This window comes from Cyprinodon tularosa, unplaced genomic scaffold, assembly GCF_016077235.1.
Source record: "Cyprinodon tularosa strain WSP-4 unplaced genomic scaffold, ASM1607723v1 ctg871, whole genome shotgun sequence".
Classification (NCBI taxonomy): Eukaryota; Metazoa; Chordata; class Actinopteri; order Cyprinodontiformes; family Cyprinodontidae; genus Cyprinodon; species Cyprinodon tularosa.
This window is the reverse complement of record NW_024039642.1, coordinates 376,863-402,250: the sequence shown is the minus strand read 5'-3', so window position 1 is coordinate 402,250 and position 25,388 is coordinate 376,863. Positions and strand designations below refer to the sequence as shown.

The 25,388-nt window shown below is 40.6% G+C and overlaps 1 protein-coding gene across 2 annotated transcripts; it reads right to left on the bottom strand.

Moving 5' to 3' along the window:
- Positions 1–1,577: 1,577 nt before the first annotated feature.
- Positions 1,578–24,635, bottom strand: poldip2 (polymerase (DNA-directed), delta interacting protein 2). 2 transcript variants are annotated; one of them, XM_038273446.1, is made up of 11 exons: positions 24,408–24,635; positions 18,506–18,581; positions 11,110–11,207; positions 10,922–11,024; positions 8,945–9,020; positions 7,881–7,988; positions 7,647–7,783; positions 7,533–7,559; positions 7,335–7,460; positions 5,962–6,041; positions 1,578–1,809 (listed from the first exon to the last, which is right to left on the bottom strand). In XM_038273446.1, the coding sequence occupies exons 1-11, from the start codon at positions 24,590–24,592 to the stop codon at positions 1,695–1,697; spliced, it is 1,131 nt and encodes a 376-aa protein (XP_038129374.1). In that variant the 5' UTR covers positions 24,593–24,635; the 3' UTR covers positions 1,578–1,694. The 2 variants fall into 2 exon arrangements, with proteins under 2 accessions (XP_038129374.1, XP_038129373.1); XM_038273445.1 differs by having other exon boundaries at positions 18,506–18,587; positions 24,408–24,633.
- Between the last annotated feature and the right edge of the window lie 753 nt (positions 24,636–25,388).

The window sequence follows — 25,388 nt, the reverse complement described above, 5'->3', positions numbered from 1 at the left end:
GAAAATAGTCTAAACGGATTCACTAATCAGTTTTCTAGTCTGGTTCCGGTTTATTATTCCCCCATATTAAACTGAAGTAAAAATTTAAAATCAGTTAACTTTTTTTTTTTCAGTGGCCCTAATCATCTTCCGTACATTAAATTGTCACATGTATAGAGCAATAAAATCCCCTCTGTGCATTTAATCCCTCCCCTTGGCGAGTATGGAAAAAATGCTGTCTCATCAGAATCTGACTTTCTTGTACACCGCATTTTATTTTTATTTCTAATTTTTATTTTGTTCTTCATTGTGTGTGATACCTGTACACTTGCACCTTAATTCTTATTTATCTTGATATACTGTATATACAGTGCTTGCTTGTTTATTCTTAATGCACCTTTTTCCTCGTTTGCACTTTTAATCACTATGCCAATATGTGACCAGTGAATTTTTTTAGCACTGATTTTTTTTTTTAAACATCGAATAGCTTACATAATTTACAACTTTTATCTGGTAAAAATTCACCTGCTAATAATTAGCTTCACAGCTAACGTGGCACCCGTCTGCTAAGGCTCTTGGTTTGATCGCTTTCTGACCAAATGAGCTCATTTCATTGGCTAGAAGCGGCTCCACTGCATCGAGCGCAGATTGTTTTGCCTTCAGTTCACCAAGCTCACATTTGCAGTCTATTTTTTTGCAGCTGAATTTAAAATCTAGTGTTTAAAATTCAGTGTACAAAAAAAGGCCGATTCCAATGAATCCGTTTTCCTTCCATAGGGAAGCTGTTGGCCATTGTGCGGCGCCCGGGGAGCAGTGTGGGGTTAAGGGTCTTGCTCAGGGGCCCAGAGTGTCAGTCTGTGGGAGTAGAGCTCAATGCTCCGTTCTCATCCTCAGAGGAAAACCTCCTTTCTCTGATTCTTTCATCTGCAGGAGAAAAAGTATGAAAAATACAAACCAGTCCAGACATTTTTGAAAAGGTTTATTTCGTTTGCTTTTAATTACATCTCTATTTACAGTATTTCAAACATCCATCGCTTCAAATCACTAAAGCAACAGGTTCAGCTCCTGTGTTTAGGGGAAAGTTTGGCTCCGCCCTCTTTTAGCCTCCTTTGGGCGTTCAGCAGGAGGCTCAGTGCGGCGCAGAGGACGGGCCGACTGCAGCAGCCGCCATCTTCATGTCCATCCAACCACTTCTCCACATCGGGGGGGGCCGTCCGATTAAAACATGTAGCTAATTATTTCTGCTGCTTTTAGGTTTTAAAAATACCTATTCATTTATATTTTTAATTTGAAAACCAGATCATTAAAATTAACTTTCCTGTTTTTGAAGGAAGAAACAGAATGAATCCGTCTGCAGGGCGTGTCCTACAGTCAGTCCGCTCTAACCGGAGGGGGGGGGGCTGATGCTTATGAAGTAAAACAAACGGTATAAACCCAAACAGGGCCATACAGAGAACCAGTCTGTACTGGTAGATATATACTGGTTTATGTCTGGAGCTCAGCAGCTGAATATTTCAGTAAACGCATCTGTAAAGTCATTTGACCTTTGACCCAGGGCGTCTAAACAACATGGCTGAAGAACGCAGAGATCGGCAGAGCAGATTTCTACTCTATGGTTTAATCCATGAAACGGTGAACAGAACAGAAGCTAAATGGACCAGAGGTTGGATCGTCTACCGCCGCCGCCGAGCGTCACAGGGAGAACCAGGCAGGACTCAGAACGTGTAGCCAGCAGGGGGCGCCTTGTCGTCTTTGTTGCTCTCCAGGGAGAACGGAGGAATCCGGACATCGAAGTGGGAGCCGTCGGTTCTCTCGATGCGAAACGTCCCCCTAAAGAAGAACAGGTTAGAGTGGTGGAGAACATCTGGATGCAGGCGGAGCCAGGAGAAGATGGCTGCCTGAGGAGATCTGATTCACAACATCTGGAGAACATCAGCAGGACATCAAAAGGATCCATATAGAGACCAGATGCTTTTATTATCGGCATCGGAAACTTTTCCTGTTTTGTGTTAAGATACGATAAACTTCAGACATGTTCAAACAGCTGGTTTGGATTTTACTCAGAGAAGTTAGCAGGTTTATACAGGAATGGCTAACTCTAACTTAATGCTTTCTCAATTAGTTTTTATTAGGGATTCACGATATAATCGGCTCCCTATCGGTATCGGCCTTAAAAATTAATATCGGACATCGGCCACCCCACCGATATTTAACCCGATATTTGATCAGCTTCTGAGTTTCTAAAGTCTAAAAAAAAAATAAAATACTACTTCTTCTTCTTCCTCAAAAACTTCTTTTTTACAGACTTAAAAACTTCTAAAGACGAGGGAAAAAATATTGATACATTAAAATATCCCAATATCTTCATATGCTGATATATTGCCATTTAAAAACACCATATCAATCTCTTTTACTAATATTGCTATATGTCATCGTTATGCTACGAAATCCCCCGAAAATTCACCAAATGTTGCCATATTTTTATATGTTGATATATTGACGCGGTATCGATCTATTTTACTAACAAAATCTCACAAGAATTTGCAAAATATCACGAGAGTTTGTAACAGAACGATGAAATTTCACCAGATTTTGAAAGTAAAATAGATCGATACCGCGTTTTTAAAAATCTATTTGATATCAGCATATGAAAATATATTTGAGTATATTATTTTTCAAAGTGTCAGAAATGGATAACAAAACTGCTATTTTCAATGACTACTTATTTTTGTCCAGCTTTAACATCGGTATCGATATCGGTTATCGGCTACATGAGTTTTAAAATATCGGATATCGGCCAAAATCCCAATATCGTGCATCTCTAATTTTTACAGTTTTTATTTATTTTTTTACAGCACTAGTGGCTCGTTTGTTTTATGAACAGACCGACTGTACGAGAGAGAGGGAGAGACGGGACCACAGGCAGGATTCAAACCCGAGGACCAAGGCCTCCGTACATGAGCCGTGTGCGCTAACCACTGTGCCGCCAAACCACAGCCGACTCTAACACTTTTTAATACTTAACGGTTTTAGAAATTATTTTAATGGCATCAAAAAGCTTCTTTATATCTATAGATAAAATCTGCCTGAAGCTTCTTTTCCAAACATACAGCTTTACGATCAACCTGAAGAACCAGTTATATCTGATATATCGGACCAAATTGTTTTTATACTTTTTTTTATTTTAAATTAAGTATTATAAATGCCACAATAATCACATTTAATGAATTTTAATGCCAATTAAGGCCTTAATTAAAACAATTATTTAATGACTTTTAATGATTTTTAATGACTTTTTAAACCCTGGTTTGGTTCAACCAAACTCAACCTTCCTTAAATCAGTAAACATGTTAAAGTTTCCACCCTATGGTAAAGGATTAGGGACATTCTAAGGGAAAGTGTTGTTTTTATTACCCAAATAAAGACGTAACATTAAATCTACCAGGTTTTATGTAACGTCACATAAGAACGTCAGTCTAATGTGACGTCATTATGAATTTGAAATCTTAATATCACAAATTAAAGAAAACTTAAATCAACAGAATAAAGCTACGTTCAGATCGCTAGCTGCAGCTGGTTTCCATGCAAAGTCAATGTTGATGCGCATCAGAAGACCAAAAGACCTTCTCATTCAAAGAGTTTTCTTTATTTTCATGACTATAAAAATTGTAGATTGACACTAAAGGCATCAAAACTATGAATGAACACATGAAGAATTATATACGTAACAAAAAAGTGTGAAACAACTGAAAATCTATCTGATATTCCAGGTTCTTTAAAGTCGCCTCCTTTAGCTTTGATCACTGCTTCGCACACACCTGGCGTTCTCTTAATGAGCTTCCAGAGGCCGTTGCCTGAAATGGTTTCACTTCACAGGTGTCCCTGTCAGGTTTAATAAGTGGGATTTCTTAGCTTATAAATGAGGTTGTTTTGAGCGGAAGTCATGTGGATCCACAGCTGATAGTCCAACTGAATAGACTGTTAGAATCTAGATTATGGCAAGAAAAAAGCAGCTAAGTAAAGAAAAACGAGCGACCATCATTACTTTAAGAAATGAAGGTCAGTCAGTCTGAAAAATTGGTAAAACTTTGAAAGTGTCTCCAAGTGCAGTCGCAAAAACCATCAAACGCTACGAAGAAACTGGCTGACATGAGGACCGCCCCAGGAAAGGAAGAGCAGGAGTCGCCTCTGCTGCGGAGGAGAAGTTTATCCGAGTCACCAGCCTCAGAAATCTGAGGTTAACAGCAGCTCCGAGTAGAGAGCAGGTCAATGAAACACAGAGTTCTAGCAGCAGAAACATCTGTAGAACATCTGCTAATAGGAGACTGTGTGAATCAGGCCTTCATGGTCGAACAGCTGCTAGGAAACCGCTGCTAAGGCAACAAGCAGAGAGACTAGCTTTAAAGAAGACCAGGAATGGACATTAGACCAGAGTGTGTCACCATTGTGTCTGTGTGACGCAGAAATGGTGAACGGATGGACTCTACATGCCTGGTTCCCACATGAAGCATGGAGGAGGAGGTGTGATGGTGTGGGGAAGCTTTGCTGGTCACACTGTTGGGGATTTATTGAGAATCAAAGGCATCCTGAACCAGCATGGCTGCCACAGCATCCTGCAGCGTCATGCTATTCCATCCGGTTTGCATTTAGTTGGAGCATCATTTATTTTTCAACAATGACCCCAAACACTAGCCTGGTGAGACCATCCTGATCTCGCGAGCTTTCAAGGTTTCACTCGCAGATCAGTCTGGAGACTCTCCGTTGAAGAAAATTTGGAGCCGTTCACCAAACGAACGTCCAATCAGCGTTGGCTTTGAGGCGGGTTGAGGTGTGACGCAACGAGAAGCGCGACAGTTCAGTCTAAAGAACATGGCGGCTTCAGCCGATGAAACTAGCGTTAGCGTGGCTATCGAGCAAGTTTTATCGGAATTACAGAGTATTTCTTCACTGAAAGAAGAGCAAAACACTGCTCTGGAGGCTTTTCTCAGAGGAAAAGATGTTTTTGCTCTTCTCCCGACTGGTTTCGGCAAGAGTTTGATCTATCAATTGGCTCCTCTTCGTCGTCGCTCTGTTAGTACGTCATATGCTTCATTGATCTGATTGGTTTATTTGGCCCGTCTATCACCAACATAGGCCAATCAGCTAACCAGTATTTTCGCCCCTTCCCAAAATTACTTCAACGGAAGGTTTCCAGATGGATATGTGGAGCAAATCTCGGGGGGAGTCAGGTTACCCAAACACACCTCCAGGCTGTGGAAGGCCTATATGACCAAGAAGGAGAGTGATAGGCTGCTGCTCCAGATGACCTGGCCTCCACCATCACTGGACCTGAACCCAGTCCAGATGGTTTGGAGTCAGCTGGACCACAGAGTGAAGGCTAAAGGGCCAACAGGTGATCAGCTTCTCTGGGAACTCCTTCAGGACTGATGGAAACCATTTCAGGGACGGCCTCTGGAAGCTCATCAACAGAACGCCAAGAGTGAGCGAAGCTAAAGGAGGCTACTTTGAAGAACCTAGAATATAAGACATGGTTTCAGTTGTTTCACACTTTTTTTGTTTAGTATATAATTCCACGTGTTCATTCATAGTTTTGATGCCTTCAGTGTGAATCAACAATTTTCACAGTCATGAAAATAAAGCAAACTCTTTGAATGAGAAGGTGTGTCCAGATATTTGGTCTGTACTGTATATTAATAACATATATGATCAATCATCCAATCAGGGATCATCTAAACAGCAGAGTTTTCCATCCAGTTGGTTGGAGGTGAGGCTTCTGGGTCAGGAATCATTTTTGAACTCAGTGACCCAGAATATTACAGAAGAATCCAGAAGAAGCATGAAACCAAGAAGGATCCAAAGGATCAGAAACTGGAAGGTTTGTGTTTAACCTGGACGGGCAGCGGCTCAGGTGTGATGGCTGCTGTAGCAGGACTCTGTCTGTAAACTATTAACGGTTAGCAGGACGGAGGACGGCTTCCTCACCACATGTGGCCGCTTGGAGCTTGTAGAGAGACATGGCTGCTGTACTGGAAGGCTGGCTGTTCTTTAGATAACACGGGTTCCTGGAAGCACAGAAAACAGCCAGTCAACAGGAGGCGCTGTAGAGTCAACAGCAAATAATAAAACTGTTTAATAATAAATCAGTCAGCATCAAAATGTTTAGTCTGATCCTGTTAGATATTAAAAACTAGAACAAAAGTCAGAGGAGAGACGCCTTTTATATATTTAGTTCAGAAACTTCAGATCATTGTTTATAAGTACTTTCATTTAACCTTTATTAGTCACTAAAGGTCGTCTAATGTCATTAATAGAGACCGATATCCACCTCAAAGGGACCGTTCTGATAAATCCAGTCTTTATTCTTTTCTGAAACTGCTTTAAAATAATAAACTAATTACCAAACAGCTACGATCAGATTCTCCTCCCAAAGCTTCTGATTAATCAACGCTAAACTTCATGCAGTCAATTCAGGTAATGGATAAAAATTAAAAACATTATTTCATAAACGACAAAGATTTAACGCCAGGCTTCTCTCTAGCTTGAAGCTGCAGATCAGAGCAGATGAACCAAAGCGTCGAAGGAACCGACCACAGTTTGATCCAGAGTCCAGATTTCAGCGTTTTTGGCGCTTGGCTCTGAACGCAGCATCAGAGCTTTTGTTTTCTGATGATCAGTGGCGCCGCAGAGGGAACCAGATCTGCTCGGGTCCTGCTTCCTGCCAGCGACGCTACATGACTGGCTGAACGTTTCCACATGATGTAGCGTTAGCGCGTCTAATGACCGATGAAGTTTCACCTGATCGATAACAAAACTGAAATAAATCTGTTTCTGGTGAACAAAGTCACCGTTAGACTGTGAAATAAAGAGCTGGGTAGCGCTGTGGCTAGCTGTAGCTAACAGGTTAGCTTCTTTGCCATATTGAGCTACAATATTTATAAATTTGTGTCAAAAACAACCGTTTGTTTTCTACAAGAAGAATAACTTGTTTTCTTCGTCTAAAATCTCTATGAAAGTCATTTTTAGGATGTTCCATCCGTCCTCCTCTGACCTCAGATCTTCATAAAAAGAATAAAAATAAACAGACTGTTTTTGTCTCCTTGTTAAGCAGCAGAGCTCAGCCTTAGAAGCAGAACTTTCCCTCCAGACTGACGATGATTGTTTTCTACTTTCAGCTGCTTTAGATCATCAATGAAATGCAAAATAATAGCAAATATAGGGAATAATAAGTTTAGACTCCGGAAGAGATTTGATCCATAAAAAAGTTTGTCTGAGTGGAGTTGCCGTATGATGATGTCATAAGAAGTGGCGGGCCCTGAGCAGATGTGGTAGCTACGGCGTAACAGAAGCGTACTGACCCTTCCTACGACGCCTCGGCCCCGGACCGTCTCCAAGGTTCCCGACAGGCTGAAGATCCTCCAGTGTCTCTCTCTCAGCTGCACCACCTCGCTGCCCAGGTTCTCCAGACGGATGCAGTAGCGCCACTGCAGGACAACCACACATTTTCAGTTGGTCTGCATGAAGCTTGGACCAAACGGCGGCTTCCTGTTACTCACCCAGTAAACGTGGGAGTTCTGTGCTTCCTGAGAAGCAGAATAAAAACAAACGCATTAGAAGAGAAGGAATAAAGCTGAGCAGAAGGCAGAGCAGCGTGCTGCTGAAGCACCCACCCTCAATCCCATGTAGAAGGGGATGACGGTGACCCGGATGTTCTCCGTCGTCTCCCTGTGGACATCTGACAGCTCCAGCCAGGGGTGGTTCTTCTCCTGCCAGGCCTTCAGGGTGTCTCTGGCCGTAAACGGAGGAGCTGGGATGTGCAGAGAAGAAGAAGAAGAAAACGAGGTTCCCTCAGAGAGCTCCAGCATCAGAGCGAAGACGAGCAAAGAGTGAGGAAGAGCGTTTACCTTTGGTAGGGTTGTACATGAGGAAGCGCTCAAACAGCTCGTGCTGGATGGGGACCTGCTCTGCTGAGTTATACGGCAGGATGTCCTCATGGCTCACATAATCCAGACCTGGTGGGGGGGACAGGGACACCTTCATCTGTCTGTCTGTCTGTCCAGCTCCGCTCAGACACTCCAGGCATCAGCTAATCACACCGATCGTCTATTAGCCGCTTTTATTTTCTGATTGTCTCCATCTTTTCTTCTTCAGTGCCCTCCACTTTAAGATCTAAATTAAGTTTTTTCCCTTCCTACCTACTAAACTATAACGTGTTAAAGGTTAATAATACATTTCCTGAGAAAATAAATGCATTTAAATCCTATTTTATCAGTCGTCTGTCTGATCTGCACAGGAAATGGGATGCTACGCTACTACCAGGAGATAACCGTTTCAGCTTTGGATTTAAACATCAATCTAGTCTTTCTGAGTTTTATGTTTTCCTTTCGTGTTAACATTACGGTATATAGTGTCTAATCTAAAGAGAGAAAATACTAAAATGCAGATAAAGATGGTTTAATCGGATTTACTGCTCTGAGCATTTCCCATGATGACGTCAGAGAAGCAGTTCAATGAAGAAAACATAAAAAGCATCAAAATAATTTTTAAAATTTGTGTATTAGCATTAATTTTGTGAGTTAAGGATAGATATAAAGTACTTTTAGTATATAATTATATTATTTATGGTGACTTGGATGAATATGAGCCAATGAGCTTCCGGGACGATCAGGTAGCTCGTCTTCTTCTGCAGTCATGTCCGCTGCTACATTCTGGCCTGGATGTTCTTACCAACAGTTCATGAATTTCAATATAAAGTTTATCTGATGACTGAGACCCAGCAGCAAAGCTGACATTGCAAAAGAATTATTATACATTTTTCTTAATTAAATGTTGACCTGACTTGAGGAAAAAACATCAAAAATCAAACAGTTTTTCCTTTTTTTTCCAGATTTATGTAAATTAAACATGATAAACGTTTTACTCTCCCAAAGGTGTTCAGGCTGAAGCTGCTGATCGGATCGTTTCATACCTGGGATGGCGTACAGCGCTCTGCTGTCATCATGGTTGGCCAGAAACGTCACGGCTTCAGTCTGAGACCTCTGGGACTGTCGGACAGAACAAACCGTCACACATGAAGCTTAGCTAACATAGACCTCCCTGCTGATGCTATCAGATTAATGGAAGAGCAGAAGGTGATTAAAACAAGAGAGCGTCTCTAAAGCAGACATGGCTACGGCTGGATGCTAACATGTTTGTTAGCTGCCAGAACTCTGTGGAAAAAAGTCTGAATTCCTTTTTCCAATATTAAACTGAAATATTTAAAAATCACTTAACTTCTTTTTTTTCAGTGGCAAAAATCAGTAATTAACTGTTTATTTCAGCAGCCTGGACCTTGAATATTTTCAACCACTAGATGGCAGCACAGTTTTTCCACTGATGAGATGTTTTTCCTCTGAACCACAAGATCTGGGTTTATTTTTATTAAATTAGACTAAAAGGAATTAGGGTTAAAAACTAGAGGAAAGGAGCAGAAAGTTCAGATATTCTATAGAGAAGAATAAATAGGTTAATATTTCCTCTGCTGTAAAATCATTACCAGTCTTTGGTAAAATGTTTGTAGCATCGAGAGAAAAACTGACAGAACTAGAATCAAAGAAGTTGAGAGTTGGAAAGAAGTGGAAGTAAAAACATTTTATGGTCTTTGATTCATGTTTCCAGGAGATTTCTTTAGAAATGAACCAGAGTTGGTCAGGATTTCAGCTTGATTAGCAAATTAGGAGTTAAAAAGTAAAATAATCCAGATTCCAGAAGGAAATAACAGATGGTGAGGAAGTTAGGAAGCAAATGAGACTCTGCTGGGTGGAAAAAGAGACATAAATGCAGAATTTTCTCTAAACTTTGAACATCGGTTCTAAAACACCCTGGATTTCCTGCCAACATTTTCCAAATCTTAGACTTTAAGAAAGTCGAGCTAGAATGCTAACTGCTAATGAGACTAAAAGTGTTAAAGGAAAAGTCGCTCATATTCAGAATTCAAACTCCTGAAAGTTCTTTAGATCTGAAATGATTCCATCCTGTTCAATAAATGATCAGTGTTGTTAATTCAGAGTAATTTTCATGTGAATGTGCTTTACTGGAGGCATCCATGTTTGTCAAAGAACACTACTGCCACCTACTGGTTAGTGACATTGTCACGGTGCGGTATCGGCTGTTGATCAAGTCCCAGTGCTGTATCTGGTGTTTGTCACAACGCGCTATTATCCAAGTCATCTTGAAAACATTCTTCTTCCAAATGTTGGCTACATATTACGGGTTTTTTCTCTGGCCAGAAGTTCGATGGCAAATCCTCCCTCTTCAAGTTGGCGATCCAACGACCAACCCGTCCGTGGAGGATCAGGAATCAGAAAGGTGGAATAACTCTTTTTTCCACTTTTACCCGATGTATTCCAGCATCCAGCTGCCATGCACGTGGGCATTGTCAGTTTCACTATAGCTCTGGTGAATTTCAATGGTGAAGTCCTCTGGAAATCTTCAATAATTGTTGTTGATTGCAGATGTGTCTAGTAGTTCCCATTGATTTAGCTTGGAAAGCGGGGAGAATGGCGCTAGGCTTACCGCACCGTGACGTCACTGCTGGAAGATGGCAGGAGGGAGGGGCTACTATATTTGGACAAAAATGGCCGCTCCCAGACTCAATGAACGCCAAGAAAATTCTTATTTTATTTTAATCACTGCGAATGTATTAGCCTTAGGTATAAATAATGATCCATTGATTATTCCTGCTGACCGAACTTTTCCTTTAATACTAGCATGAAATGTTGCCATGTGACTCAGGTAACAACTAAAAACAATTCTGGGAACAGCGATCCAAACAGACCGGATGAAAATCTTAGATCAGGATGGATGGGTGGCGTCTTCACCCGAACGGATTCGCTGCTGAGCTGAACGCTCCTCCGTGAACGCAGGTTTGGATTAAAGCGTTTCTCTGAAGGTCAAACAGACTTACGATGTGAGGACAGTCCCTGGTGTCGATCAGGACCTGGTAGTAGGTGTGAGTCTTCCCCTTCACCTCCTTGGAGCCGTGGGCTCCGGGCGGCGGCTCCGGTTGGCTTAGAGAGGAAACATCAGAGCTTCAACATCGTCTCAACGCCACAGAACTGGAGGCAGAAACAATGTGGGGAGGGGGGAGGTTACCTGTCAGACACTGGAGGGGTGATGTCTCGGTCATAGAGGCGGGCGTGCCACGGAAACAGAACGATACCTCTGTAGCCAAACACACTGTGGAGAAACAGCTGAGAACAGAAAGGAGAGAAAACAGATCAATCCCACAGATTAGGACCGGCGGTTTAGATGGGATTACAGACGGAATGGGATCAGGCTACAGCGCGAAGAAACAGATCGATGATCCTTACTCTGAATTTTTAGATGAGTTTTCAGAGTTCCTTTCTGATTTGGTATTAAATACTGACAGGGTCATCATAGTGGGAGATTTTAACATCCATGCTGACATTGAAGGCGATAGCTTAAGAGCAGCCTTTAATGCTATCTTAGACACTATTGGCTTTGTTCAAAATGTGAATAGTCCCACGCATTCTCATCTTCATACTTTGGATCTTGTGCTGACATACGGCATAGAATGTGAAGAAATAACAGTATTTCCTCACAACCCTGTCCTCTCTGACCACTTTCTAATAACCTTCAGGATTACTTTAACAGAGTTCTCCTCCCCCAAAAGAAGGTTCAATTTTAGTAGATCTTTATCAGATAGTGCAGTTATAAATTTTAAAGAATCTGCTTCACTTTCTCTCTGCTCTGTGTCAGTGAGCAGTGCTGCAGAGTGCAAAAGCTTAGCTTATTCCCCTTCACAGGTTGATGATTTTGTTGATGGGGTTGCTAGTTCTCTGCGTATTGCCTTAGACAACGCAGCTCCTTTGAAAATGAAAACCGTTAAAAATAGAAAGCTTGCTCCTTGGTTTAATGCAGAGCTGCGTACTTTGAAGCAAAATGCTAGGAAACTGGAGAGAAAATATCGCTCCACAGGCCTGCGAGAGTCCTTCCTAGTCTGGAAAAATGGTTTACTGCTGTATAAGAGGACCCTTTGTAAAGCAAGAGCAGCATACTTCTCCTCATTAATAGAGGAGAATAAGAATAATCCTAGATTTCTTTTTAATACAGTTGCCAAACTCACCCAGAGCCATAGCTCTGTTGAACCGTCCATTCCACCTGCTCTTAGCAGCAATGATTTTATGGGATTCTTTATAAATAAGATTGATCTTATTAAAAATAAGATCATAAGCACTCCTCTATCCGCGATTGTACCTGAGGTAGTCATGGAATCTGAACCGGGTTTAGACTGCTTTGATCCAGTTGAACTCTCTGAATTAGCAAAATTATTGTCTTCATCTAAGCCTTCAACTTGTATGTTAGATCCAGTTCCAACCAGGTTATTTAAAGGAATAGTACACCCAAAACATGATTAGCCTTCATTTTCTACTCACCTCCATGCTGAACAACACTCTGGAGTACTTTTTTGATATCTCAAATGCATCTGGAGATCTGGGAGGCTTCTTGCTGTCTGCTGACATTCAAATAATGGAGGTCCATGGCGCCCGAGACAGAAAGGTCCATAAAAGTCCACAAAAACGTGTCAATATTCCTCCATACTGCTCGTCCAATGTAATCCAAGTGTCCTGAGTGGGTAGCATCCAGAATTTACTCGAAACGAAGTCATTTAGAATGTTTTTAGAGCATAAACAGTAGTGTATAGGATTTCCTAATAGCGCCCCCATGCGCGCTCACGATTCTACGGAAGCCGGCAGACCAAACCAGCGCATTCAGCTCGGCAAAGAACTCATGCTCTTCCTCAACACTGAAGTCCTCAGACATTTTTCTTTCGTTGTTTCTTTCTTTGCACAGGTAAACAGCACATTTCTTCTTCTACGCTTGCATTATCGGCAGACCAGACGCTGAATGCGCACTTTCTTCCGGTTTGGTCTGCCGGCTTCCGTAGAATCGTGAGCGCGCATGGGGGCGCTATTAGGAAATCCTATACACTACTGTTTATGCTCTAAAAACATTCTAAATGACTTCGTTTCGAGTAAATTCTGGATGCTACCCACTCAGGACACTTGGATTACATTGGACGAGCAGTATGGAGGAATATTGACACGTTTTTGTGGACTTTTATGGACCTTTCTGTCTCGGGCGCCATGGACCTCCATTATTTGAATGTCAGCAGACAGCAAGAAGCCTCCCAGATCTCCAGATGCATTTGAGATATCAAAAAAGTACTCCAGAGTGTTGTTCAGCATGGAGGTGAGTAGAAAATGAAGGCTAATCATGTTTTGGGTGTACTATTCCTTTAAGGAGGTATTCCCTTTGATCTCCTCCTCCATTTTAGATGTGATTAATCTATCTCTGTTACAGGGATATGTACCTAAAGCTTTTAAGATTGCTGTAATTAAACCTCTGCTTAAGAAACCGTCTCTTGACCCAGATGACTTGGTCAATTATAGACCTATATCCAATCTTCCTTTCTTATCCAAAATTCTTGAGAAAGTAGTTGCCAAACAAGTTTGCGATCACTTCCACCATAATGAACTTTTTGAAGAGTTTCAGTCTGGCTTTAGAGCTCATCATAGCACTGAAACAGCTCTGGTGAAAGTCACTAATGATATTCTCATGGCCTCAGATAATGGACTTGTATCTGTGCTCGTCCTGTTGGATCTTAGTGCTGCATTTGATACAGTTGACCATAATATTCTTTTAGAAAGACTTGAATATTTTGTTGGAATTAAAGGAACAGCACTAGACTGGTTTAAATCTTATCTATCTGATCGAATTCAGTTTGTTCATGTTAATGATAGATCTTCAACACGCTCAAAGGTTACCTGTGGAGTACCACAGGGATCAGTGCTAGGACCAATTCTCTTTACTTTATACATGCTCCCAATTGGTAGAATTATTAGACAGCATGGGATTAATTTCCACTGTTATGCTGATGATACCCAGCTATATCTGTCTATAAATCCAGATGAAGCTAACCCATTACATAGATTACAGGCATGTCTTGAAGACATAAAAACCTGGATGACTCTTAACTTTCTGCTTCTGAATGCAGACAAAACAGAAGTTATAGTCTTTGGACCAGAGTCTCTGAAAAAGAAACTGATTAGCCAGTCACTTCATTTGGACGGGATTAAACTGATTTCAGATAATAAAGTAAAAAATCTTGGTGTTATTTTTGATCAGGACCTGTCATTTAAATCCCATATCAAAGAGGTTTCTAGAATTTCCTTCTTTCATCTGAGGAACATTGCAAAAATTTGAAATATCCTGTCCAGGGGTGATGCTGAGAAACTAGTCCATGCATTTGTTACTTCAAGGCTGGACTATTGTAATTCTTTACTATCAGGAAGTCCACAAACTGTAGTTAAAAGCCTTCAGCTGATCCAAAATGCTGCAGCCAGAGTTCTAATGAAAATGAAAAAGAGAGATCATATCTCTCCTATCCTGGCTTCTCTTCATTGGCTTCCTGTTAAATCAAGAATAGAATTTAAAATCCTCCTTCTCACATATAAAGCCTTAAATGGCCAAGCTCCATCTTATATCAGAGATCTGATTGTTCCTTATGTTCCTAACAGAGCACTTCGCTCTCAATCTGCAGGTTTACTAGTGGTTCCTAGAATTTCTAAAAGTAGAATGGGAGGCAGATCTTTTAGTTATCAGGCTCCTCTCCTGTGGAACCAACTACCAGTTTTAGTCCGTGAGGCAGACACCCTGTCTACTTTTAAGGCTAGGCTTAAAACTTTCCTTTTTGATAAAGCTTATAGTTAGGGTGGCTCAGGTTATCCTGAGCTATCTCTATAGTTATGCTGCTATAGGCTTAGACTGCTGGAGGACATAGGGACCCCCATTTCATCATTCTGCTTCATTCTCTCTCTGTTCTCCTATTCTGCAGAATCTGTTAGTTCAATCTCTAACCTTCTGCTCTCTCTGCTTTTCCTCAGAGTAGCTTTGCCTCGTCTGTTCCTGTTTGGCTGTGACGTCATCCTGGAAAAAAACATCAGCTGTGCTGCTTCTATCAACACCCTTGTTAATAGATGTTGGAGATCGGCCTGTTTTCCAGTGTGGTCCTGTTTCTCTGACCGTGACTGAGTGGATGTGCTCTCTTCGTCCTCTGGCATGGGAGCTGCCTTGGAGCTCGTCTGCCTGGCTGTGTGTTTCCTGGACGGGGCCGCCTTTTACAGCTTTTTGTATCTCTGCTTCTGTCTCCTTGAACCCCAGTCGGCCTCGGCAGATGGCCGCTCACACTGAGCCTGGTTCTGCTGGAGGTTTCTTCCTGTTAAAAGGGAGTTTTTCCTCTCCACTGTCGCTACAAGCATGCTTAGTGTGGGGGATTGTATTTGAGTCAATGAGTCAATGCAATCAACTGGTTTTCCTTAGATAGAAAACTTTGTATCAATTTGACTGTATGATCTGGTTGAACTGTAAAGTGCCTTGAGATGACATGTGTTGTGAATTTGGCGCTATATAAATAAACTGAATTGAATTGAATCTATAGACGATGCTGGGATTAAAAACCAGAATCTTCTGATCAGATATCAACTAAAAACTGTTAGAGGAATAAATCTAAAATCCTGACAGAAACACTTTGGTTTAAATTAATCTGAGCCTTTGGTTGAACAGATCTTCTCACACAAAATTTAGTTTTTTTTTTGTTTTGTTTTTTTATTGCCCCTGATGGAGCCTCCTGGGCTTCCGTAGCTCAGTGACATCCGTTCCCTCAGTATGGGGCGCGTTGATCAACCTGCTGATGCTGGAAGATCGGTGATCGGTCGATCCTGGACGTAGAGCTGCAGCTAAACAATAATCTGCCAGTTATTTTTTGGATTAATCGCTTAATAATCTGATAGCCAAAGGTTGCTTAAAGAAAACTTTTCAAAGATTAAACCAGGTGAATCTAAACAGGGGTTGACGTTAAGGATTTTTACTGACTTTCACATTTCATTTGCCCAGAAACAATTTTTACTTGCCCAGTATAATGTTTGATAAACATAGTTCCTAATATTCATTTTTGTATATATATATCAATGAAACATGTTTGGTTTTTTAAATGTTTTTTTGTAATTCAGTATTTTTTAAGTTTCCAGGTTCCTGGTGTGTATCTGCATGCGTCAGATAATGAACTCAAGCCTACATTACCGTGTTAACATGCTTTTCAATCCTTCCTGCACATTCTTTTCAAACTAAAATCTGCTTTAAACTGTTGTGTGCTTGGAAAAATATAAAATGTAATGTTAAAAATCTAAAAAAAACTTGACAGGTTAAAAACTTAAGATAAATCACAAGACAGAAGTATAACTTTTAATAAATAACTTTTATTTTAGAGTCACGGTATGTTTATAGAAGATAATACTATTAATATAATGAGACTTTTCTAGAGAATCATTCTACATAGTTATTTTATTCAGGGTTTCCACAGTCTGACATCATTTGAGAATTCCCTGACTTTTAACTGACTCAGGATTAGGGATGGGGATCGTTAATATTTATTGATATCGATACCTTTATCGATACTCCTTATCGATCCAAGTCTTTATCGATACTACTATCGATACTTTTCTGTTATTTGGTGGATGCGACAATATGTTTTTACCAGAACTGGTATTGCTTTTATTGCTTAACAAGTGAGCATAACAAAAACGTTTCTAGCCTTCAATGAACATGGCTAATGTAATAGGCCACTTCGAAATGACATAAAACTAACTAGAATATATCAGCAGCACCAAATGAAAAATAAAATGTCATAATGTATATAAATTAAATAAATAATATGCTGTGTCACAAAAAAGGAAATAAAATATCAGCTCATAAATTAACAGGTATTTTTTTGCAGAGAAATTAACATGTCTGTCACTTTTCATCATGTTTTTAGTGATTAGGAAAATATTTAGCAAATAAATAATTGTATTTTAAATTAAATGTAATTTTTAATAAATGTTGGCATCAGTAGTTTAATTATATATTCTAAAATAATTAGAGCAATACACAACTGTATTACTCATGTTTCTCGCCAAAACCTCAATTTCCCTTTTCTTTACGTTACACTTGAACGCATCATGATTGTCGTTTCACTGAGTCAATCTGAACACATCATCACGCAGCACGTCTGAAACTTTATTTACTTTTCAAGTTAACTAGCTTGTATGCTGCCGATTACAACACGGATTTCACAATTACTATTTTTAACTGACCGGACAAGCTACAAAGTCTGTGTGCGCTGACCAGTGGTACTCTGAGTGGATGATTAAGAGGGGCCGACTGCGGCGGCAGGAGGAGGAGGAGTCTTTTCAACCCGGAGACAGTCGAAGGTACTGAATTTGGCCTTTATTTGATGCACAATACTAATGTGGTTGGCCATTGAGGTTGTGTTCCCCCCTTTACAAGAGATGATTTTGCAACATAAGTTGCATTTCGCTTCTTCTTTATCTTTGAGCTCGGTAAAATGAAACCAAACTTTAGACCTTTTCGTACGTTCAGCCATCCTCGAGTCGCGAGCAAAGTTAAGTGCCAGACTTCACTTGTTTTACTTTTAATATCTGTTTGCTTACAATTTCATTCCAAAACATTGGTGGACATGCTGCAGTGATTGGATTGATTAGATTTAAATGCTGTGACGCGAGTCGAGGGAGTTACAGGACCTCCAGGAGAAAAAAAAACAAAAAAACGACCAGACTCGATAGTGGTATCGATAAGCCCAAACGTTATTGATTTTCAGGTTTTGAAAAAAGTGGAACCGGGTCCTTGATAGAACCGGGTTTCGAACCCCATCCCTACTCAGGATTAGTTTTCCCTGACAGAATAAATGCAGCCGTTTGTCGTTTTGGTAACTAGATCAAAATTACCGCTAGGTGGACAAAAATCACGCCATCTGGCGGAAAATCACGCAAGAATTTGTACAAAACAACAAAAATGGTGCCGGCAACACTTCTGGGTCGTTTTCATCGAATGTCGGCTACTTTAAAATAAGTTTGAGTGATAAGTAATTTTTTTTGCGATCATTGCACTTTCTCGGCGGGCAAATGCAATGAAATTTGTTCTCTCCCGACAATAAAAACGACTTTCCCCGGGCGATGGTTAACATCGAGCCCTGATAAAACATTTTCCCTTAAGGAGTTCTGGATAGATCAGATTGAAAAATTTAAAATATTTTTATTTAAATGCAAAATTATTATTATTTTACAATCTTGGTATAATTCCTGCTCTAAGTGAGTCGCTCCAGTTATCGATTACTAAATTAGTTGATGATTATTTGGTTCCTAGAAATTCTAAAAGTAGAATGGGAGGCAGATCTTTTAGATATCAGGCTCCTCTCCTGTGGAACCAACTACCAGTTTTAGTCCGTGATAATTAGATAATATGCACCTGAAATAAGACAATGCAATTGTTTACTTATATTACATATAAATTGTCTCATTCCGTTCGCAAAATGTCTCACTTTCCTCCTCAATTCTAGAAAAAAATGCAGTTATTTAAAGAAAAAATGACCTGTGTGGATGTAAACGTTTAGCAGTGTGGGCCCTCTTACCTGTCCCGTTTCATATTTGCCGTGCTGCTTCACTGCTTCAAACACACCGACAGGCTCCAGAATCTTCCCTTCAGGCCTGTTTCTGCCAAAACACAGGAAAAAACGATGCTTTATCACAACCTGCGGGGGGTCAGAGACTCCATGACAGCAGCTGGTCGCCTACAGAAACCCAGCCTGGGTCTGCTTTAACGGCTAATCTTCGCAGCGCGGATTAAAGGGGATGATTTAATATCACAGCAAGCCTTTATTAATATCACAAAACAATCATCAGAGGGTTAGCTGGGAGAAATATGGCAACAAAACAGAGAAGATGGACGGATTTTATACAGAGGAGCAGAAAAATAAAGGCTTAGATCAGCGGCTGATCCAGGAACAGCAGCAGAGTTAAAAATCCTTTCATAAGAAAAGGTCCGATTTATTCCTGTTGGACAAAAGCAGCACATTGTTCCCTAAAGGGAAGCTTTTATATGTTCTCCTGTTAGCGTGCGTCGAGCTAACAGGATAACCACAGGTCGTCTCTAAATATGTCGGATATAAACAAAATCCAAACTGATAGAAAACCTTTCAGTGGGCAGCAGAGAAACAATCTGTTTACAGAGTTTCATAAAATAATTGTTTTTAAACTGCCTCTATTCTGCAGAATTAACCTTTTTTCCATTCTTATGGTTTTTCCTCTTGATTTCTGCTCCTCTGATTAATCATCATGAGCTCCACAGTCTGAGTTCTACTGCTTTTCCCCCTAAAAATGATTCAAAATGAATTCAAAGACAGTTTCAGATGAATTTTATCAGTGGAATAAAAGTTAAAGCCTGGAATGAATTTACTGAGCTCATTTCTGGAGGCCTGCAGCTGCACGTTTTTAAGGACATTTCAACATTTTCTGATCAGAATTCACCACCGGACGGGTCAATAAAGCTCCTCTCTCACCTTAAAGATTTAAACCAGCATATGCCTGATGTACGGAAAATCTGGCTAAAACGCTGGCATACGTTAGATAAAGTTATCGGGACACCGAAGCTCGCAGAAACAAGCCGAAGCTCGCAGAAACAAGCCGAAGCTCACCGAAACAAGCCGATGCTCACCGAAACAAGCTGAAACTCACTGAAACACCTTTTGCTTGGATTACTGCTTCGCACGCTCTTGGCAATCAAAGCAAAAGGAGCTACTTTGAAGAACCTAGAATATAAGACATATCTTCAGTTGTTTAACACTTTTTTGTTAAATACATAATTCTACATTTTAATTCATAGTTTTGATTAGTGGACTGTGGTCCAGATCTGGACCCAACCTGATTTAAAACATTTATGTTGTCCAACAGCAGTGTCTAATTTCACTTGTGCCGCTTCTCCTGTTAATACGGTAAAGCCCTGGGGAGCGTCCGGCTCCAGGCTGCACGTGATCCAAATGAGCCAATGAGCTGTCAGTCTGGGTTGCTGCTGCTGCTACTTTTAGACCCAGCAGGCAAACCTGTGGCAAGCCGGGCGATGGGAAAGAAGGAGAAGACCATGAGAAAAAGAGAGCAGAGAAAGTGTGGACTGCTGGAAGAACTGCGGTGAACTGGTGAAAGAAAAGTGAAATGGCGTGCTCAAAGATGACCCTGCACATTTAGAGGATGTTTGGCTCAACCTGCTGCTGTGAAGCAGGATTCTCCACCATGAACAGAATCAACAATAAATCTGGATCCAGGCTCAAAATGAGCTACTTGATATGTGCTTGAGAATGGCTTAGTCTCTGGTTAAACCCAGGTTTAAAGCCTTGCAGGGCAGCCTAAAGCCCACTGCCAACATTAAGACAGAAAAAAGAAAGAAAATAACAAACCATCAGTTCAGGGGTTTGAGAAAATATGGGAATCAGGAAATTATCTATAAACCAAACTGAACGATTGTTGTTCTCTACTTCAAAAAACACTTTAGATTTTAAAATGCTAATTTGTTCTTATTTTTTTCTTTAAAAAAAACAAAACAATGTATAACATGGAAGCACAAACACCGCGTTTTATTTCAGTGTTAAACTCTGTTTATTATAATTAAAAATATCTCCGGACCTTTACTGGTTGATGATTTTATTTATTCGGACCCCGATGATTTTAATTGGTTACCCCTGCTCTATTTATATGCCCAAAATTGAAAAAAAAAAACATAAAAACTTCAGCGTATGCCGGCGTTTTAGGAGATTCTAGGACGTTGGGCATACGCTGGCTAAATCAGCCAGGTGTGACGGGGACCTAACATCACATTTTTACATGATTCAATAAAGTTTTTGTTTATAATGGGATCCCATCTAAAAAGCTCAAAAAGTGTGAATAGTTGTGCGAAGCGACTGATCAGTTTCTATGAGGAGGAAAGGCTCAGCAGCGACGTGAAGGCAGCTGCCAAAGGTCCTGTTTTGTTTTCTGGATCTAGTCTCCCTCCTGTGTTGCTATTTTTAACCACTGTTCTGGGCTAAAGGTCAAATGTTAAACCTTTCAGTGACATGCGATACTAAATACCAAAAGCTCTTCATTGATAGGAAATAAAGGAGGAAGATTTTGCCTGAAATCTGTGAACCTGTTGACATAAAAACAACTTTACATTATTTTACAACTGAGGAATAAATTAAATGTATGTTTTCCCAGCAAATGATGCTAAATGTTCTGGACTTTTCCACATTATTCTGGAGAACTGGGAATATTGTGAAAAATGGCCGCAGCTCGCTGTAGGTCAGCGCCCTGAATGCAGCCAATGGAGGCTCAACGGCATAACTGCACCCTGAAAGCTGGAAGAACATCTGGAAGAAGGTAGCGTCACTCATTACAGAACAGAGTAGCAGAACTGATGCTAGCACAGCTAAATCAGAGGGAGCTCAATGCAGCCTCATGTTCTGGTGATGATCCAGCTGTTCTCCGTCACGCTGCAGAGACAAAGACTCGACCTGGAAAACGCCAAAACTCTCTGTACAGAGAGCAGATTATAAAACAAATACACTGTTTCTACCAATAGCCCCAAAGTTTAAACTTTGATCACATGACCTGATGAGGAGAGAGGAAAGAAAAAGGAAAGGTTAGGGTTGATTTCCTGGATGATCCTAACGACCCCCCTTTCAGAGACATAGACAGGTATGGGGCATTGCAGGCTAACCAAGAAGCCAAACGACCCCCATTCCAAAGGGGGGGACCCGTTCATCCGTTTCTATCTGCATGTTTTCTAAACTAAAACCAGGCTTTGTTGGGCTGCTGGATAAAACCTGGAACTAAACGCTATTTCTGACATTTGGATTGAAAAAGCTTCCTGGATGGAAGAGAAACGTCTTTAAACTTGGAAACAAAGTCCAGAGGATTGATTTTGATTTTTTTTGAATGACTCTGACCTGGATGACTGAGGATCTTCACCAGCACATAGAACCAGAGTGATTATTAGGGGAACAGAGATGTAAGCTAATCCGAACACAGCAGTAAATATAGTTGCTAGCCTGCTAGTTATTTCAAATAACTTCTAACATTTGCTTAAAAAATAAAAAATAATCAAAACAAAAGAGGACTTTGACATTTCTAAAAGTGAAGTGACGGCCTAGTGGTTAGGGCATAGGGCTTTGAATCCTGAGGTTGTGAGTTCAATCTCCCACTCCCACAGACTGCCACTCTGGGTCCCTGAGCAAGACCCTTAACCCCACACTGCTCCCCAAGGGGAGGGGTTAAATGCAGAGAATTAATTTCCCTCTGGAATTATTAGAGTATAAATAAAAAATAATAATAAAAAAATAAAAAAATAAAAAATTTTCCACCTGTTAACATCAGGTGATGGGTAGTAAAATCCTCAGGATACCATCGGGCTTTTTAAAGCAGTGATAGAATGATTCTATAGGGTATCTGGTCCTGGTGATTCAAAATCATCCGGGATTTTGGCCGACAACAGTCCAGGACGTAGTGCTAACAGGGAGCCAGCGGGGGACGGAGCAACCGAACACCACCGGGTGATGGTAGCCTGGAAACTGGCGGACCCGTGCTTCTCCCTGCCTGCCTTCCAGCCTCCTGAGGATGGGGGGTTGATGGCTGTCTGCTGAGGTCCGGTCCAGTTAGCGGCCCAGCAGCCCCCCCTGAACTGTCCAACATTTTGAAAGCTGTCTTCAGTAAAATGCTTCGAGCAAATGAACAGCTGAGCATCAAACTTTGCAGCGATCTTCTGATAGACTAAAATAATCCCTGCCTGTCGGATCCTTGGGAAGACTGAAAACGTTCCCCTTCCTCCGGTCCCCTGGTTCTGGATCATTTTCTATAGAGAAACTTCCTGCTATGTAATTCTTGTAGCAGTAAACCCACCTGTAGGCTAAACTGCCATCTTCCATCTTCCTCTATTCAAGTTCCTGGGCCGTGAACCAGTGGGCTGGTCTGGGTGTTCATTTCAGGGCATGATAAAAGTCCAGGCCAGAACCAAATAAGGCAACATCCCAGAGTTTACATCAACTCGTTCCTTCGTTTGGATTCACTGTTTTATGGTGGAAGTTTAGAATTGTGAGATTTGCAGAGAAAGGAGGAGTTGATGGAGTTTGAACTTCTCTGTACGTCTATTTCACCCACTGAACTATCGTTATTCATCTATGAACATGGAAACTCTGCATTCTATCACCCCTTTAAATTTGCTAATAAGCTAAGCTATCAGAATCAGACATACTTTAATAATCCCGGAGGGAAATTTATTTGGTTACATGCTCCAGATACAAACATATTTATATATATATAAATTAGGGCTGCAACAATGAATCGATAAAATCGATAAATCGATTTTTAAAAGCGTTGGCAACGAATTTCATCATCGATTAGTTGTGTTGCGTGATTTATGCGTCGTCCACCGCCGTCGTCATCACTGCCACTTGATTGAAACGGGGGATGAAAAAAAAATACGGCAGAGCGAGCCAGCGCCGCAGGCGAGCAAAGGCTGTTTTCAAAAGGCAGAAACGTCAACTGTTCTAATGACAGATACCGCAAACGCAAGCTGTGTCTTAATTCGCAGACAGCCTGCGCTTTGTAAAGCGAAAAAAGTCGTAACATGCAACAAAGTAGCCTATATGTTGTGGATGTACAGCTACATTTCTCATGTAAGTTTGCATAGTTTTAACACAAACATTTATTTTTCATATTGCAGCAGTACAGTTAATGAGAAACCTGTACTTGTGTGCTTGTTTGTTCTGTCTAAAATGTTTATTTTGGAATAAAGAGGTTAATATAAAAAATATTTTTTGTCCGATTCATCGATTAATCGAAAAAATTATCGGCCGATTCATCGATTTTTAAAATAATCGTTAGTTGCAGCCCTAATAAATACATACACACACATACATATATATATGCATATGTATAACTAACAAAGCAGCATTGTTTCAACAGCGTTTCCCAAATAAACAGAGATGAATAATCTGAAGGTTTACTTGAGAATGATGAGCTTAAAAAAGTCTAAATGATTTATGAGAAATAAAAAAAAAAAAACAGCAGCAGAACTGATATCCAGACCAACATTTAACATTTTAAAAAGTCTCTAAAGTATTTAGAGGATCCAAGTAGCAGCTCAGTGTCCTAGAATGACTTCCTGATTGAGGAGAAACGTTAAAGTGAAGCAGGTTGGTTTCATAAAGCGGTGGGTGTGATCTTCATGTTATCCAACGTTTCCACTCAGCAGGTCGGAGGCTGCAGATCAGGGAGATGTTGCTCAACACGCGCTGCCTTCTTGGCTAACTAGCACAACTTTCTTCTTCTGGTGCCAAATTAAAACGTTTTAAACAAAACAAGACAACAACACGGTCAGATCCAGCGCTCTGCTCTGCAATAACAACCAAAGCCTCCTTGGTGCCACAGAAAGCTCATCGCACCTAGCTAAAGCTAAAGCCATTGGTGCGCGCGTGAGTGCTAGCTTAGAAGGACTGTGTCTCTTACCGTGACGACATTAACCTGCTCTGTTGGACGCCGCCCAGCAGGCCGCAGGCTCGGCATTGTAGCCACGGCTTGTTGGCCTCAGCGCCACCTTTAATGTCGGAGACGCTCAGTATTCTGTGGGAGGCTTTTCTGCTGTATCTGCTGACACCGCTCAGCAAGCCCCTTCGTAGCGCACAGGCGGCCATCTTTGCTTTCTGCCTGCGCAGTACGACGCAGCGCGCGCACGAACCTACAGCTGAGTCCGGGTGGTGCGTTCAGGGCAGGCTCGGTAAAAACAGATATAGTAAAACCCTGACAGCTAAACGCTAAAATTCATGCCCTTCTACAGTTTGTCCTTTAAATAAATTCACTTTTTTAATTTGTGAAGCTTTAGCAATACATACTTTGACTACCAACATTTACATTGTATTATTATTTATTTAACATTATAGTATAATTATTTTTAACTGCTTTGGCTCCTATAATTTTTAAGGGAAAAAAAAATAATAAATATATATATATGTTTTCTCCCACTCCCTTTCAGGCCTGTTTTTTTTTTTTTTTTTTTTTTTGTTATTTATAATATGTCTCATAAGTTTGAATTAATGAAGTGTCATTCACTTGCATGTTTTAATGCCTGTAATTGCCTGAAATAAATAAATAAATAAATAAATAAATAAAAGACTATTAATCTACATACCGATAAGGAAACATGAGGGTCCAGATGAGCAACGGACCATGAATGCATCATCAAAAGCGGTCACATGTCATGTAGAGTGAAATATTTATACATTTATAATTTCATTAATGGAAGAGCAGAAGGTGATTAAAACAAGAGAGCTAGTTTCTGAAACAGACATGGCTACAGCTTGATGCTAACATGTCTGTTATCTGTCAGAATTCAGACTTTTTTCCTCATATGATAGTGAGATGAAGTTTAAAAACCAGTAACCTTTTTTATTTTTTCAGTGGCCCTAATGTTCTTCCGTAATCCTCCACCTC